This window comes from Alligator sinensis, unplaced genomic scaffold (genome assembly GCF_000455745.1).
Source record: "Alligator sinensis unplaced genomic scaffold, ASM45574v1 scaffold1009_1, whole genome shotgun sequence".
Classification (NCBI taxonomy): Eukaryota; Metazoa; Chordata; order Crocodylia; family Alligatoridae; genus Alligator; species Alligator sinensis.
Genome location: NW_005842995.1, coordinates 5,612 through 22,554, shown reverse-complemented (window position 1 = coordinate 22,554; position 16,943 = coordinate 5,612). Strand labels below are relative to the sequence as shown.

At 41.2% G+C, this 16,943-nt stretch overlaps 2 protein-coding genes across 2 annotated transcripts; one reads left to right on the top strand and one right to left on the bottom strand.

Annotated features, from left to right (window-relative positions):
- Positions 1 to 463: 463 nt before the first annotated feature.
- PFN2 (profilin 2) lies at positions 464 to 4,494 on the top strand (the record flags this gene model as incomplete). The annotated part of the gene is made up of 2 exons (XM_006036645.2): positions 464 to 659; positions 2,464 to 4,494. Coding segments are annotated over 2 exons (294 nt in total), but the record flags the coding sequence as incomplete, so codon positions are not given.
- A 4,863-nt stretch (positions 4,495 to 9,357) lies between these two features.
- LOC102374028 (E3 ubiquitin-protein ligase RNF13-like) lies at positions 9,358 to 15,876 on the bottom strand. Its single transcript, XM_025192989.1, has 4 exons — positions 15,817 to 15,876; positions 12,971 to 13,016; positions 12,771 to 12,851; positions 9,358 to 10,855 (listed from the first exon to the last, which is right to left on the bottom strand). The coding sequence occupies exons 1-4, from the start codon at positions 15,874 to 15,876 to the stop codon at positions 10,491 to 10,493; spliced, it is 552 nt and encodes a 183-aa protein (XP_025048774.1). The 3' UTR covers positions 9,358 to 10,490.
- Positions 15,877 to 16,943: the final 1,067 nt, after the last annotated feature.

Genomic DNA, 16,943 nt, shown 5'->3' with positions numbered 1-16,943 from the left:
GGCGGCCGGGCCCCAGCCCGGCTCCCGGCGCGGGGCGCTGCTACGCAAGCGCGGGGCAGGGGTTGCGGAGGGAATGCTCCGCACCTGGCCGCAGCCCTGCTGGCCCTGGGCTGGGCGGCTCGGGACCGGCGGCCTGACTCATCCCCAGCTGGTGCCAGTGGCCTTGCGGTCGGGCAGCCCGTGACAGTGCTGCTGCCTCTCCCCGAGGGACCTGGCTCGAGTGCAAACCCTGTAGCTTCAGGCTGGGACTGTTGGGACTATGATACTTAGACCCGTGTTTAAGATGATACTTAGCCCACTGCCAGGAGCAAGGGGCCAGATCCTTGTTAAGAGTTCCCTTTCAGGAAACCACTGTAAGCAGCCAGGTTGGATTTTGCTGGTGTCTAACATCAGATTCTTTCTTTCTTTTTTTTTTTTTTTCTTTTTTTTTTATCCTTTCCTTTTCTTTCCTGCTCCCCCTTGACAGCCAGTAGAAATTGATATGATTGTAGGTAAAGACCGCGAGGGTTTCTTCACCAATGGTCTGACTCTTGGTGCAAAGAAGTGCTCTGTGATCAGAGATAGCCTGTATGTGGATGGTGACTGCACGATGGACATAAGGACAAAGAGCCAAGGTGGCGAGCCAACATACAATGTTGCTGTAGGCAGAGCTGGCCGAGGTAAGGTGTCCTTTTGAAGCTGACCTTAGTAAAACAGGAATCCTGCCTTCAAAACTGGACTGAAACCACTTGCGTTATCTCTATAATGAGACCTTCAGTTTAAAATTGCAAGTTGGCTGTGGTACATGTCTAGCAGTCACAGGTGTAACTGAAATAAGTGACTGTAATAGAGCTCTTGGCCATATCTTATCAAATCTGTCCATACTTATCAAATGGTATCCACAAACTCTAGAGTAGCCCATATTGCAGCTGAAGGAGATGCAATATTACCCCCTTGCCCTGGGCACGTTGCATTTAAAATGTTTGGTGTTCAAAACATCCAGTGAGGGAGGGTGCTAATGCATCCTGTTGAATTAGCAAGTCTAGTGTAAACCCGGTCTGAAGTGACTGCTGTCAATTTCTAGTATGAAGTAGTCTTAAATTACGGGACATCTAACAAGTCTTACTCTAACTCTTCTCATACCTATTGAGAGCTTTTGAAATGCATCCAATTGATACCTCACTTACTTACAGTAAGCTTGTTTAATTACTCGTAGTGCACCTTCCCTAAATTTCTATAACATAATGCTACTTGGAAGAAGCTAAGCTCTATCTGGTCTTCAAAAAACTGGGTACAAGCAACACAAGTATATTCAAGACTAAGCCTGGCATTCTCAAACGTTTTGGTTTTCTGTGAATGTTACGTCACTAACCAAGGTTCACAAACGAAGTAACTCTAGAGAAAATATTGTTTCATGAATCTTCACATAACATGGAGATTCTAACCTAAGTAGTATAACATTAGTCAGACTATGTAAAGATTTCTGACTCTAAAATAGCCTTTCCTTACAAGAATAATAGACTTGCTTAACCAGAGAATGCTTACAACTGTTTTGCCTTGGTACCCCTACAAGTTAAATTCACTTCTAAGAGCTCACTAATATAGTTATGATGTAGGCAGTGTATCTATAGTAAACTGATTCCAGTGCCACTGTTCCTAATTCAATAAACTAAGAGCCATTGTGCTTGAGAAGACCAGAATGCTTATGTAGTCTATATTCTAGTGACACCTGGTGGCAGTTAGTATATACTGTTCTGTTAACTACATCTTTGGGACAGGCTTCCCTAGTAAAGCATAGATACTTTGTAGCCTAGATAACTGAATGGAAAGAGGAAGAACAAGATTAATACTAAGATTCAGATGTCCTCATCTGACTAGAGAGGATAAAATGTTTTTTTTAAGGCCTTAAGACTTAAGCTAAGTTGGGCTTTTTTGTGCGTTTGTTTTTATTATTTTAATAATGATAACAATGGCATTTTGGTTACCAGTAAGGAACCAGACCAAACAAAAGTTGGTAGGACTAGAGTGTACCCATTACAGCTATGAACTTCAGTCTCTACTTAGATGTACCAAAACATCTACTACATGTACTGACACGGATACTTTTATTTTCTTTAACTAACTTCTCTCTCTAATTGTAGGATGTAGCCAGGGTTTCCTGATCACGGGTCTGATAGAAACACATGCCTTGTTTTTCATCTTTAAATTGCATGCTGACAGGTGTTCAGGTATATTTTGTAAACTCTGATGGCAAGGGGACAAATATCTGAAGTAAGTGGGGTGTGCTTTAATACCCCCTCTCAACCCTGTCTACATTTCTACCTCAGAAAGCTTTTGTAAAACTTGCTTAATATCCAAATACTAAAACTTAAATTTGATTGTGGTTTTTATTGCACTGCCTGATTTTTTTTAAACTTGCGTTATTTCCTTGCCTAACACACTCTTTTTAAAAAAAACTTCTTTTTTTTTTCTTTTCTCTTTCAGTCTTGGTCTTTGTAATGGGCAAAGAAGGGGTCCATGGAGGCGGATTGAATAAGAAGGCATACTCAATGGCAAAATACTTGAGAGACTCTGGGTTCTAGTTGCTAGGCAGACTGTTAAGTATTAGGGGAAAATTGCTATTAAACTTTCCTGGCAGTGAGCTTTAAATCTTACATTCTGGAAACTTTATTAGCAATGCAGGGTGATGGGGTATGAACCTGTGTCTCCTTTGTATCCCTTTGTTGGTGGGGAAAGGTGGTGTTTTTTGTTTTGTTTTGTTTGTTTTCTTTTCTTTTCTTTTTTTTCTCTTTAATTCTGTTCATTTCTGTTTTGTTTCCTTGTGTACTCCAGCATTGGTTATAGTCATGGGAAAAAAAGGTGTCCATGGAGGGACACTCAACAAGAAAGCATATGAACTGGCTTTATACCTGAGGAGGTCTGATGTCTAAGCAGCCTCTCCCCATCCAACTAGCAACTGTCTTCATCACCTCCCAGTTTGTGTTCAGTGCTACCAGACTGTAGATGGTAGTTTTATGGGTTTTTTTTTTATTTACCCATTTTTCTAATGTCATGATTCCAGTTACCCTTTCGTTCATTTGTATGTTAACCACTGTATGTAACCAAGTCCCATATCTGGCACAATTGCAGCACAAAGATGATATGCATGATAACTTGAAAAAAATTGGGAGGGGGAATATGCCAAGTCTAGGCTTTGCTTTCTCTTAGCAATTAGTGCGATATTGACAACTAAAACAACTTAAACACTAAACAAGGTGCCGATTGTACAATCTAATTTGATCAATGCCTCTTCAGCACTTTGAGCAGTTACAGAGCTCATTTAGTCTTCCTTTTGTAGAGCATGGTTGGGAGGAAAAAGTGCATGCATATCTTTACTTCTCTCCCTCTCTTGTCTTCATCCACATTTTGTTTGCTTTCACCAATTTTTTTATACAGTGCCTGATTTAACCAGTTTGCCGCTCAAAAGCGCTGTGTTGCGTTAGTTTTGTTGTTGCACTTCACTCTTCATGTGTCTGAAGCGCGTACTGCTTAATGAGTGCAATTGCAAAACTATCAGAAGGTGCAGATGCACTGCCTCCCATGACCTTACAACCACCATCCTGAATGAATACCCAGGGACATTCCATCACTGCAATAGCTCAGGCACTCAATTTTTTTTGCCAGCTCCTGTTCTGTAGTTGAATTGTAAAAGGCTGCCATTATGGACATTAGATATCCCAACATAACCATCTGGAGTGTGTCCGGTTTCAGTTTTTCATAGGACCAATTTTAATTTGCGGCTTAGGGGTTTTTTATATGAAACTGCGATGTCATTGCAGGAAACTACCACCTTCAGCTTGACTGGTAGCTTTGACTGACTCCAATCTTCCTGTCAGGTCTTATTGGTAAAGGGACTTGCTGCTATAATACCAGTGTTGGGTGAGGGTTGGTAGTTTATAAACTAAAATTGTCAATGATACCATTTCAAATTCAAAATCTTCATTTGGCCTGTCACACCTTTGCTGCAGAAATTGTGGAGTAAACTGCCTTGTGCACTATCATCTGAAACGTGTAACCAAACTGTCAGTTCAAGATGGTACTAACTTGTATGTCCATTTTAAAGAGAACTGCAGAACTCTATACAAAAGAATAAATGGGAGATGGTATTGGTTGGAATAACTGACTTGGCTGTCTTGTGATGCATTTTTTTAATATGTATTCTGTGCCATACTATTGTTTAAAAAAAATGAACTGTTGCTATTGTGAGATGGATTTTAACTGACTACAAGGGTTTCTTTCGAATGGCACTACTTTAGGGACATTCTAGTATTTGCTTCTATTGTTTGGGCCTTGTGGATAATGTACAGATTTAAACAAATTCTTGTTGCTGATTTGTCCATTTCTTTCCCTGCACTTTGTTACATCTGGGATACAGTCTAACTCATCTGATTTAATATGCATTTCAAAAAATGCCATAACTATTAAAACACCTTGTTTACAGATGGATGAAATTAAATTTATTCCAACCAAATGAAATTGGAGTCTTGTATGTTTTTTTTATTATTATTTATTATGTCTCATATTCTCCTTTCCCCCCCATAACTGACTGAACTTTCTATCTGCTGTGAAATGAGCTATTGCTGTTCAGGAACGTTCTTTCATGGAACAGTGTTGAAGTACTAATCTAATCTTTTAGTCCTCTTGCTGTAGAGTTGGGTTAGAGGACTAACATTTAAGCCATAATGTGAAGACCAGTTTCAAGCTTTTGTGGGCTTTTAAAAATTCTATGGTAGAAGGGGATTCTGTCTAAGAGGGGAAAGACTCCTTCTCATAGACTTGAGCTAGTAGTTTCTCCTTTCCTGTTCAGGTTGTCACTGAAGGTAAATGTTCTCTACTTAAGCTGCCTCCATGGTGTGTTAATACTAGTATAGTGGTAATCCTGTCCACACAGCTCCAAACCACTTCTAAGAGTGATGGTTGGGAAAATAGCCTATCCAGCTTTGAAGTTGTCAGATGCTCCTAAATGACCACCAGTACTCAAAAGCACTAGCCATATGACTAAATGCACTGTGAATTCTTTAAACAGCTGTAGAGAAGCAATAGCAAGTGCCAAAAGCGCAAGCCTTCAGCCATGCTTGTCTCCCTACCTGGGAGAAATCTTACTTTTCTGTCCGAAGTGATCTACCCTCTCCCCTTCATTTCCAAATGCAGTATGATACTTGTATACAAAAGCTCTCACCAACCCAAGGAGTAACTCTTCCAACACTCCCCTGACACAAACAGCATGTGCTGGAGAGGAACATGCTTTTCGGTATTGGAGATCACTCTCAGTACCTTGCCTCGGACAACTTCACTGTTTTACCTAATTTGGCTGTAAAACCTTGCCTTCTCAACTAACACTTTTTGTTACTTTAATGAATCCTTCTAATTCTGTTTCCTTTGACAACTCCAAACCAGTTGTTTGTTTTTATTTCCACTATACTTGCAATACCAATGCAAGATAAATCTGCATTGAATCCCATGGTAACTTGTCTGGCAATCTCCAGCACTAGAAGATGAACAGGCCTTGCAATAGACTGGTAAGGAATAACTTGTTTGCAGGAATAGCCTTTACCATCAAGTAGAGGTTAGCTCATAACCTGAGATATGAGGGATTCTCTTGTGGTAGCTTTTAGGTATTTATCTTTAAGGTAATTCTGACATCCAAGTAGATGTGGTTTCACTTCCCTTCTCCACCACTCCCCAGGTGATCATGCCAAGCTCTTACAATAAAGTGTTTCACAAGTTAACTTGTGCATTGTATAACTACTTTGTTTTGTTTCTAAATATGCTACCTGTTCTTCATTAACTAGCAGAAAAATGCACATCCAAGAGAAGCATCTTCTTTAAAACCCGTGATGAAGACTGATGTGAAGAAGTTTCTCTGAAATGTCTTTATGATCATTAATTATCCTTTTGCTAGATCTAAGGGTTTGTGACCATTTATTTGTGGACTTTAAAGTTGAATATTGTTTGTAATTGTTTTTGTACTTCTCCCAAGAATGCTAATTTGAATTTTATTTTAGTCACTATATGCATCTTGGCCACACCTGTTTCTAGAAACAACTTTTATAGTGTTCAGGGATAAGTTATTCTAGATCACAGGGGAGGAGAAGCTATTATTAGCTGTTCCAAGGAGCAACAGTTTAAAGTGGTAAGGAACAGTCTTTTGTATATTATCCCACTTTAACACTACCACATTACTTACATATAGCTGAAGCTGAAATTCCTGATTTTATTGTGTTAGACTTTCTCTCCTAACATTGTTCATTTGTTGTTCTCTTTGCTCTCTTCCTGTTTAAAACTCTTCCCCCTACCTTGGCATTATCTTACCTTGTGTCCGCTACACATGCTATTGCTGTGTACATCACCTACTCTCTGCGTAAATCCCTTTCATCTGCTCCCTGTTCTGCTGCATCAAACTAAAGCTTGTCTTTAAGGTCCTACTTATCTCCATTTTTCCTTATCTTCTGGTCCCCTTTGTTCCTTCCATTATGCTGCTACCTTCCTCTCCTCATATCTAGATAACTAAATATTGGCAGGGCAGAAGTATTTATCTTAACAGCTGTATAGTATACCTACGCTACTGTTTGCTAAGATGCATGAAACTAAGTCTTCCTCCCTTTCTCACACTATGGAACTGATTTATTAACTGCAGGCCTCAGGCCCAGGAAGTCCATGAGGAGCAGTCCTATAATTCCCCCTTCTGTCTCCCAGTTCACCATACCTCCTTTGTGCTGCCCATAAGTAGAAACAAGTAGGCCACAGACTATGGCCCCTTAAAGTGGAGCGCATGAGGAATGGCTGTTCCTTAAGAACACAATCCTCTAAGCACAAGGAAAGTCCATTCAGTCCCAAAGGAAATGCAGTTAGCAGGCTGGGGTGCCCCCTTGGCTCAATAGGGAACTTTTGGACCTCCTAAAGCTAAAACGAGAAGCCTATGCCAGATGGAAAAAGGGAATCATCACCAAGAACTACACAGCACTAGCTTGCACCTGTAGAGCGCAAACCAGAAAAGGCAAGGCAGACACCAAACTCAGGCTAGCCCCAGGAATTGAGGACAACAAAAATCCTTCTTCACATATATGGGAAGTTGGAAGAAAAAGGTAACATTGGGCCTGCTGCTAAATCAAATGGGGCAGCTGATGTTTGACACTCAGGAAAAGGCTAATCTCCTAAACAATTACTTTGCATCTGTCTCCCACCTGCCCAAAAGGGTCACCCTGTCAGATAGGATGCAAAGCATCCAGGGGGCAGGAGATGCGTCCATAATTGACACAGATCAAGTGAAGGAACACCTTGAGAGACTCAACATCCACAAGTCTGGGCCCAGATGGTATGCACCTGAGAGTCCTGAAGGAGCTTGTAGACATAACGTGTCCTATGGTGAAGCTATTTGAGAACTCATGGTGCTAAGGAGAGGTACTGGAGGACTGGAAAAGAGCCAACATGGTCCCAATCTTCAAGGAAGGAAGGAAGGCCCAGGGAATTACAGACCAATCAGTCTGACATCCATCCCTAGAAAGATCCTGGAGAAAACTATCAAGGGTTCCATCAGCAACAGGCTAATGGACGGCAACATGGCTTTGTTATTGGAAGGTCTTGTCTGGCCAACCTCGTCTCCTATGACCAGAAGGAGACACATTGCCTGGACAAGGGAGACTAGGTTGATGTCACATCTGGATTTCAAGAAGGCCTTTGACTTGGGTCTCCCATGATGTCCTTACGGCTAAGCTGGAAAACTGCAGCCTCAACCATCTTAAGGTCCGATGGCTGGGGAACTGGCTCCAGGATTGGACCCAATGAGTACTGGTTGATGGGAACAAATCAACATGGTGGGAGGTGACTAGTGGTGTCCTTTTAGGGCTCAGTACTTGAGCCAGGTACTCTTCAACATTTCCATTAATGATCTGGATTTGGGCGTCAGATGCAGACTGGCAAAGTTTGCAGATGACACTAAACTATGGGGGAAGGCGGTCACGCTGGAGAACAGGTTGGGGATGCAAGCCTGTACAGGTCAGCCTCTAAGGTGGGTGGACCAAAACCTGATGGCATTTAATGCAGAGAAGTGTAGGGTGCTCCACCTTGGGAGGAAAAACCAGCAACAGTTACAGGCTCAGCAGTGCTACGCTTGCTAGCACCACAACTGAATGAGACTTGGGGGTCTTGACTGACCACAAGATAAACATGAGCCACCAATGCAATGCCATAGCTGGCAAATCAAACCAAACCCTGGCATGCATCCACTGATGCATCTTAAGCAAAACCAGGGATGTCATCCTCCCACTCCGCTCAGCCATAGTGAGGCTGCAATTGGAGTATTGTGCCCAATTTTGGGCTCCCCACTTCAGGAGGGACGTCATGGATAAGCGCAAGAGAGTCCAGAGGAGAGTTGCCCGCATGATCAAAAGCCAAGAGAGCAAGCCTTATGAGAAGAGGCTGAGGGAAATGGGACTCTTCAGCCTGGAGAAAAGGCTCAGGGAGGACTTGGTGGCAGCCTATATGTGCACCAGGATCTGGGAGAACAGTTGCTTCCCAAGGGCTAACAAGGTCTAACTGCTACAAACTTGGAAGGCCAATTTAGACTGGACACACAGAAAAACTTCTTTATGGTCCAAAGCCTCTGTAACAGACTACCCCCAGAGGTGGTGCAAGCATCTACTCTGGACTCATTCAAATGGCATTTGGATGCTTATCTTGTGGGGTCATTTGACCCTAGCAGACTTCCTGCCTATGACAGGAGGGCTGGACTCAAATCTTGCGAGGTCCTTTCCAGCCTCTAATATCTATGAATCTAAGATCAGCTCCTAGAAGGGCCTTGTATGGTGAGGAAACCTGGGATACCTGTTGTGTTCAAGAAATAAGCAGTGCGATGTGTCTAGTTTCTATTACACCAAGGTATGATAGGGAAAGGTGGGCAGTCCATTTGCCCTAGCTTGTGGAGAACATCCTCAAAGTCCACTCTAAAATGTATTGATAGACATTGATAGGCCTAGCAAGGAGAAGGTAGAGTTATTAACAAATAGAGGCATATTTTTTTGCCTAGAAATTAAATTTATAAGCACAAAAGCTAAGTTATAGCTTTTAAGCTCACAAGCTTAAAGGATAAAGGGATGCAAAAGTTGATCTTTGTGTACACACAATCTTGCTGAGTATATAGTTTGTTGAATGCCCTGATGTCTTTGGTACAATGTGGGTAAACTAATGTTCCTAAGGAAACCATGTTTGCGTTTCCATGTTCTTATAAATGCTTAAGATAAAACTGGCAGGAGCCACTGAGTCTAGTCCTCTGCAGTAGTAGCAGATAATTATTTCCTTCATTGTTGTCATTTAGAAGCTTTAATAAATTCCTGCTAATACTTAAAGTGGAAAACATGTTTATTAACATTCTTTCAAACTCCCCTTATACAAGGCCATATAAAAAATTCTCTGCATTTTGATTATACATGTGTGAGGTTATTTTCTACATAGTTACAATGGCATTATATATAATTTTAGCTTTTCATGATACACTGGTAAGTACAGAGTTCTCTTTAATATTTATAAGCACTTGTTTTCAAATCAAAAACTCGAAAAGAACCATTTCTCTATATACAAAGTTTAGCAGATTAATGCAGCACAAAATGCTCCTTAGTTAGAGGTATATGATTTGAGGATCAACAGAACACTTAATATAATTCAGTATGTCTATATGTAACTTGGCTTGCTGTTCCATTTTGGTCACCCCTGTTCCTACATTATTGTCATAGGAAATTAGTTTAGCTGCTATTAGCAAACAAAGCCTATTAATACATTTTGAATATTTTTCCTGTGAGTTACTTTCAATGTAATAGATTTCAAAGTTGTTTTTTTTTTCACAATGTTGAACTGCTTTTGCAAGCTCAATAGGATTATTTAGAAAGGCAAACAAATCACTGCTGTAGAGCCCAAATCTTCAATTTCTCTGCTTTCTTTGCAACTTGGCTGCTAAAGGGACTTCTTCTACCCCTTGATTTCAGTAGTAGCAAGTTTGGGAAATCCCTGCAGAAACAGGCACCATGTACTTTTTTTGGTTGGGCTGGAGAGTAATGCCATACACATAATAAATATTGCTATCCCTATAATCCAATCTTACCTACAAGAAGTAGCCAGGAAAATATTCTATTTTTTTGTGGCTAAATCCCATTTCAACAAGATACTGACATTTAAAGTAAAATTTTCTTGTAACATCTCTATTTGTGGAAACTACAAACATTATTCAGTAGGACTGTGAAGTCCTGTTAAACTGTTCATTTTGAAAAGACAAATATGTGAATGAGTACCGGAACCAAAGAGAAATCCATCTGTAATTAATATGATTAAACCAGAGACCCACTATGTGAACAGTTACTGTCTATTAAAGTAACCAAAGGGGTTACAAAATAAAACATATTCCCTACATAAATGTATGTAAAGTATAGCTTTACGAACAATTTAGTTCATATGCAATTGGTCGCTAGCAGTCCTGAAGCTATTCAAACAGTATTTGCCACTCTGTACTCCCTTTCATCACTGGGTTGTAGTTGAACCACTATGCTCTCTTCAGTTATTCCATTTTCTGCATCACTACTATCAATCTCCTCATTATCATCTTCCTCATATTCTGAAGACTCAGTCATATTTTGATGGGAGTGAGATTCTGACAGAGCCCCAAATGACTGAGTACTAACTGATGCTAGAGGTCTAAGTAAAGGGGTATTTTCTGACACCTCATTTTCTTCTTGACTACTGTCTGTTTCGGAGTCTGAATCCCCTTGAGAAGGGACCACTTTCTGCTTACATACAGGACAAGTTTTTTTGGTTTTAGTCAGCCACGGGTCCACACACTTGCAGTGATAAGCTGTTAGAAAACAAAATAAGAGTGTCATGTTTACTTAGAAAATGATGATCTTGAGGTTAACCCTGCTAAATCAATTTTGTTCTCAGCCTTATGTTAAAAAACATTAATTCTAAACGACAAGTTTAGAGAGTGCTGGTTATTGCAAGTTTGGCTGCTGTACACAGGCTGTGTATAGCAGCCAGTATGACGATCCTACCTGGAGCCTGTAAACACTTACTGCAATATAAAAGTATACTCAATAATTGCATCCAATTAATAGAGGAATATGTTTTGTAGCTTTACTCGTAAGTGATTACTACATTGTAACTATGAACTCATCCACATTGCTGGCACTCCCACCCATTAATTTATTTTTATCCTTTCTTTCCTGAGAAAGTTGTGGCAAGACTATCTCGTGTTACCTGGAGTCCAGATCTCTTTGTCCCTGTTTTGGCATTAGAGATAGATCAGGCATGGTAGTAATCGCACTGATCTCAGTGGCCTAGTCTAAACTCAAGGGAGAAAAAACATGTCTAACTGTTAAAGTTAATATGATATTCAAAACAATCTGGTATGGACAAGGACAGTTCAGGAGTTCTAGGGTTAACTAAAACCCACACATTTAAAAAAAATGACTTGTCCCTGTCTATTAGGTATAGTCATGTTTAACATGCTAGTAAAAATGTGCTATTTAACATGTTTTTAAACATGGTACATTTTCCCAGTGTAAATATAGCTTTCACCAGGATACCACTTACTGAAAACAGGTGCCTGTTTATATCTGTCAGTAACATTAGTAATATTAACCATGAGGTTTGGTTAGCTTTATCATCGCTCACTGGGGTAGATGCTATGGTCCTATTCTTTCTCTCTCTCGCGCTCTCCCGCTCTCTTTTTTGAGGTATACCAGTTATTTGTCCTTCTACCCCAAAGTTTCTTCTGCATGGCATTCTAAAATAGTCTTTAGTTACTTGTTCTGTTTAGTGTATATGAGTTTATTATATAAGAAAAGAAGATGGTCTGGACTGCACTGTCATCCCTGTCTCTCTGTTATCTGAACCAGGAGGATAGCATTGGCATTTGTGATGTCTAGTGAAAATGGGACTTAGATGGAAACAAGCTGGTTGATGCTCAATACAGACAAGATAAAAATTTAAGGTGGGCCAAGAAAAGGGTTTATGAATTAAAGCAAGGTATAAATGAAAGTTTCTGTCTTACTGTTTAGAGCACAGATTCAACCAGTGTCGTGGCTGAAAACTAAGAGCTGATGTTTTTCGAGGGATGCCTTGAGTCTAAAAAGGTGGAGAACCACTGGCTAAGGGTGTTTGTCAAGTGCTCCTAGATTTCTAGAAAAGGATATCGCAGGCATGGGGTGTGTTTTTTGTTTTGTTTTTTCCTTGTACATGTGTGGAAACTTAAAAGTGTTGTACAAACCTCTTGTTTGGACTGATGGCTTTACAACTACTGGATTTTAGTGCAGTGAGGCTACATGTGACAAAGGTTACTTGGCACATACAGCTGGTACTGGTTAAGTCACAGGGAACCTATTACACTAATTTGTGTGGCAGTCCTTAAACTTTAAATATGTAGGAACAGCAGATTTTTCTCTCTGACCTGACAAGATAGCGGCCTGACCTTCAGGACACTTGGCCAAGCCCATGTTTTCTCTCAGGTATTTCCCTGAGGAAGGTGATCAAGTAGCCAGACTTACTTATTTGCTTTTTATGATTATTCTTTAATTTTTGATATTTAAAAACAGGCACTTCTATCTCAGTTTGTGTAATGCATCAGAAATGTCAGAGAGGCTGTCTTTTATCCATAATTTTTAAAACAACTTCTGTGTGGCTGATGCAGCTATTTTTGATGAACAGTTCTTGTAATTAAATATAAGACTTAAAAATATCAAACTAATACCAATTAATAAGCAGTTGCATACCATGGGAGCAGGGAAGGATCCTGAGCTTGTCACCATCTTCATATTCATCCAAACAAATGGCACATACATCATACTCGTCTCCTGCAGCAGAAAATTGTGAATCAATGTTAAACTATAAGATATGCAGCAGAACTATTAGTTTTCAAATATATTCAGATATGTTCTAATTATTTTCTTTTAAGGTTTTTGGGTATTATTACCTTTTTCTAGCCTTAGAATGCATTGACTGTCAGAGGAGTATGGTAACTAAATTCTAAAGTTGATAAAGAAAGAAGTACAAGCATAGTCAACAGTGAGTTCCATCTCTACAAATGGCACTTAAAGTTGAACATCACGGTATCATCACTCTTCCACCTGGACAATTGTCAGACCATGCTAAATATCAGAGTAAGCAACCACATCCTTTTCCACAAGCACGCCCACCCCCAGCAGAATATTGTGCTCCTGTACAGTCCAGAAGTTGTCACACTAAAAGGCTTGAAACTGTACTTGACGGTGTGCTAAGATTCATCACAGGCTGCACAACTTACACACACAGATGCCCTGTACTCTCGGGCATTAGACTAAATGATATAAGACAACAGACCCTAACATTGTTACTAGCAATACAGGCAAGCGATGACTATAATTGCCTGATCCATCGAATGTTCATTGAAAAACCAAATCGGTGGAGGCTTAAGAGGCTTAAACCATTTATACATGAAACCCACAAACTCCTGGAAGAGATCAGAGATACTGAACCAAACCTATGGGCAGCAATGGGGTGGGATCAAGGTCAGATCTATTCCTAAACCATCTTCTATCAACAGTGAATCTGTCCCTCATTGGGCATGACCCTGTCAGAGAAACATGGCTCAAGCTGAACAGACTGAGAGTTGGATACAGATGCTTCAAAACAACACTTAACAATCTGTTCATCTTGGAATATGGTATCCTGCAAACAGCACAGCACTTTAGCAAAAGCTACAGTCTTTAGCAGAAGCTACAGCATTTGCCCAGACAAGGTAGATGGAATCCGCATATTGAACAATAATACCAGACAGTGGATCATAGATCTGGAAGTTGATACCTGATGCCCTATTTTAGTTTACAAGGGTCATCCTTTAGTTTCCTTTTTTAAAGATGAAGGACAACAGGACGTCAAAAATGGTGCCAAGTTTAAAACTACAGCTTTTGCATTTGCTTCCCTGCAAACCAGGAGCAGAGCCAAGCCCCTCCACCAATGGCAGGGGGGCAGGCCTGGCTGGGAGCACCACACTGCGTTGTGCCACAGCCAGGCCAGGCCACAAGCACTGCGCCTCTGTGGGCAGGTGGGTGGCAGCAGTGGTGGGGGGCCTTGGGGGCTATGGCCAATCTAAAATTCATCTTAGCCCTCCCACCCCAGTAGTCACCCCTGTGTGTCCATGTGCAGAGAGCGAGTAAGTAAAGTGCATATCCATCTGTGGGTGTGCCTGTGTGTATGTTCATTTGTAGCAGGGGAAGTGGGAGCAGGGAAAAGAGGTGGGCATGTGCCCCTCCAACCCCAGCCCAGTGGGATCTACCCAGCCTCCCTCTGCCAGCACCAGGAGGGGAAGGGGTCCCTCTCCCCATCCCACCCCTGCAGCCCAGCTCCCACTGGGGAAGGGGGCCTGCAATTGTGTTTGCCCAGGACCCCAATACACCTTAATCTACCTCTGCCTCCCGGGTGCGCGCAACAGCGGGAGCCCCCCAACACTCCTGGAAAGGCCCAGGCAGCCCCAGGAAGAGCCTGGGCAGTGGGAGGGGCTTCTGCATACAAAAAAATTGCTGATGGTACTTAAGGCTCTATCGTTTTGAATTGGTTGTACGCAATCTGTCAGTTTAGGAACCGCTGGACTAGTCTCATACACTTCTTCAGTTGCTTAAACCAAGCTATCTAGCAAGTTGGACCCCACTCATCCACCATTCTGGCCAGCCTCTCCATCCCAAGCAGGAATAGTTTAAATCTGTATGACCTTTAGGCATGACAGTGCAGGAAGAATGGTCCCCAAATCCTATTTTGCAGGAAAGGAAGCAGAGAGAGGACTCTCAGATTCCCAGGGGCAGAAAAATCCTCTCTCAACACTCAACTAAGGGCAGGGATACAGACTCAAAGCCCTCAGGAGGCAGAATGCCCAGATCTCACCATATATGGGTGGCCAAAAGAGGGCACAGGCCTTCCTTCAGGATGCATAAGTCCACCCCTGGACCAAGGTACACACAAGGTTGGGGATAATATTGGGCTGTCAGGCCCTTGATTCCCCTGCCATTTTATTCCATGTCCCAACCCACTCTGCCAGCCCCCATCTCATCTTCCTGACATGGCACTCCCAACTGCTCACAACCTTTTCTCACCATCCATCCCTGTTTATCCCCTCTCATAAACACACCACCTTACCCAGCAATCCCTGCTCCTTTTCTTGGTATATGCTCCTAATCCCTTTCCCCTCCAAGAAAACCTTCCTATGCATCATTTATTTTCTTCTTGAAAATAGCTTGAATGCTTTCCACAGTACTGACTGGACTCATATTACATTTCCCCATATTAAAAATCCCAGAGCAGGATTGCACTTCATTTGCAGATTTCTGCCAGGCAAGGTTTCAAACCCACAGTGCCGGGAATGTAGGTCAGGTTCACCAGCCATGGGATGGCCCTTACGCCATGCAGGTCTCCTGAAAGCAGGCTGCTAAAATCTCAGTTGGTTAGTCTTCTAACATGTGCACATTACAGTCAATTTGGCGCACAAGCATTTAGCGAAGACCAATTTAGAAAGCTTAACTTTTTTCTTTATAACAATTCATATTACTATTTCAGAGGCTTAATGTATTAGCTGGGTTAAACATAGAGTGACTAACATCAGTCAGATAACAAACCAAAGCCATGGGCTGGGGCCCAGGTGCAAGCAAAAAGTTGTAAGATTAACTTGCAGATTGTTGGTGATAATATGTTTTCTGGTTCTGTGCCTAAAAAAGAAACCTAAGAATAAGTCAGAAATACAGCCGGGGGCAGGGGAAATCACATGCACTGGAACATGTAGCATATCTGTACCTTTATCTTCAGCATATGCAGAGTCTTGTAATACACAACAGCATGATCATTCTTAAACATGTTTAAACAATTTAGAGCTGATTGAGAAATACAAGCAGCCAGGGAAGTACAGTAGCAGCCTGATGGCCTCCACATATTTATACAGAAATGAACATGGTTTTGGCTTGCAAATCAAGGCTTGGCTTATATTTCACATTACCAAAAAAAGGATAGTCTCTAATTACTTCTCTTCTTTGCCCTGATGACTTAGAATTGCTGCACATGCTCTTTTTAGGATGTTAACTAATATGAACTAAGATCTGAACCACCTCATTAACAACAGGGCTGTTTTAATTAATCGGTCTAGTATTTCACCTTATTCTTATCAAGAAGCTTTTACAGGTTTCCCCGTCTGTCCCGTGTTGAAATGTTACTGACCTTGCTGTAAGGGAACAAAACTATGAGACAGATTTGTAGTTCAGATTATTATTCAAATCAAGTGTAGCATGCTGAACTGGTTTTGTATGTTAATCTTTAAAAACAAAGGGACATTTCCTACCCCAAAGTTCTTTCAATACAGATTAAGTCAAGGAAACACATTATACTTCATTAACACCTATCAGAGCAACCCATCAGAACACAGTGCTTTAGAAACACTAAATATCTGTGTAAAATAACAGTATTGTTTCCATTTTACAAGGGAAGAACCTGGGCTGGGATCTTGAATAAGATCACTAGTGAATGAGTGTCAGAGCTAGGAGTAGAATACCACCACACCACAGACTCTCTGCCTCATGTTTTAAAGAGACTCTTAATTCAAGCACTTCTTGTAATTTGATATTACAAATCTACACCCCTTCCGTGTTTTAAAAGAAGTATTCAAACAGCTAAAGTTCCTGAGTGCATTTAATATAATGACTGTGGCAAGGAACGTGCTGTGTCCTTTTGGGCTTTCTGACACTCAAAAAACTAAACAGAGTGACACTCACAAATATTTAGGCTCATATATGGGTGCTCTGGGGGAAGGAAACTTACTATCCTATACTCCTTTCCCTCTCATCAGGCCTAATCCTGTTCTCCTAATGCATCTTGAACTCTCAGAGTTGACAAAAAACACAGAATTAGCCTCACCATTTTAGAAAAATAAG

Excerpts from the sequence above, each read along its gene's own strand:
- LOC102374028 (XM_025192989.1), bottom strand. The coding sequence starts at position 15,876 with ATGTTTAAGAATGATCATGCTGTTGTGTATTACAAGACTCTGCATATG. Across the intron at positions 13,017-15,816 it reads TGCATATGCTGAAGATAAAG|TTACCATACTCCTCTGACAG; the intron begins GTACAGATATGC and ends TTTAGAATTTAG. Across the intron at positions 10,856-12,770 it reads GATCCTTCCCTGCTCCCATG|CTTATCACTGCAAGTGTGTG; the intron begins GTATGCAACTGC and ends GTTTTCTAACAG.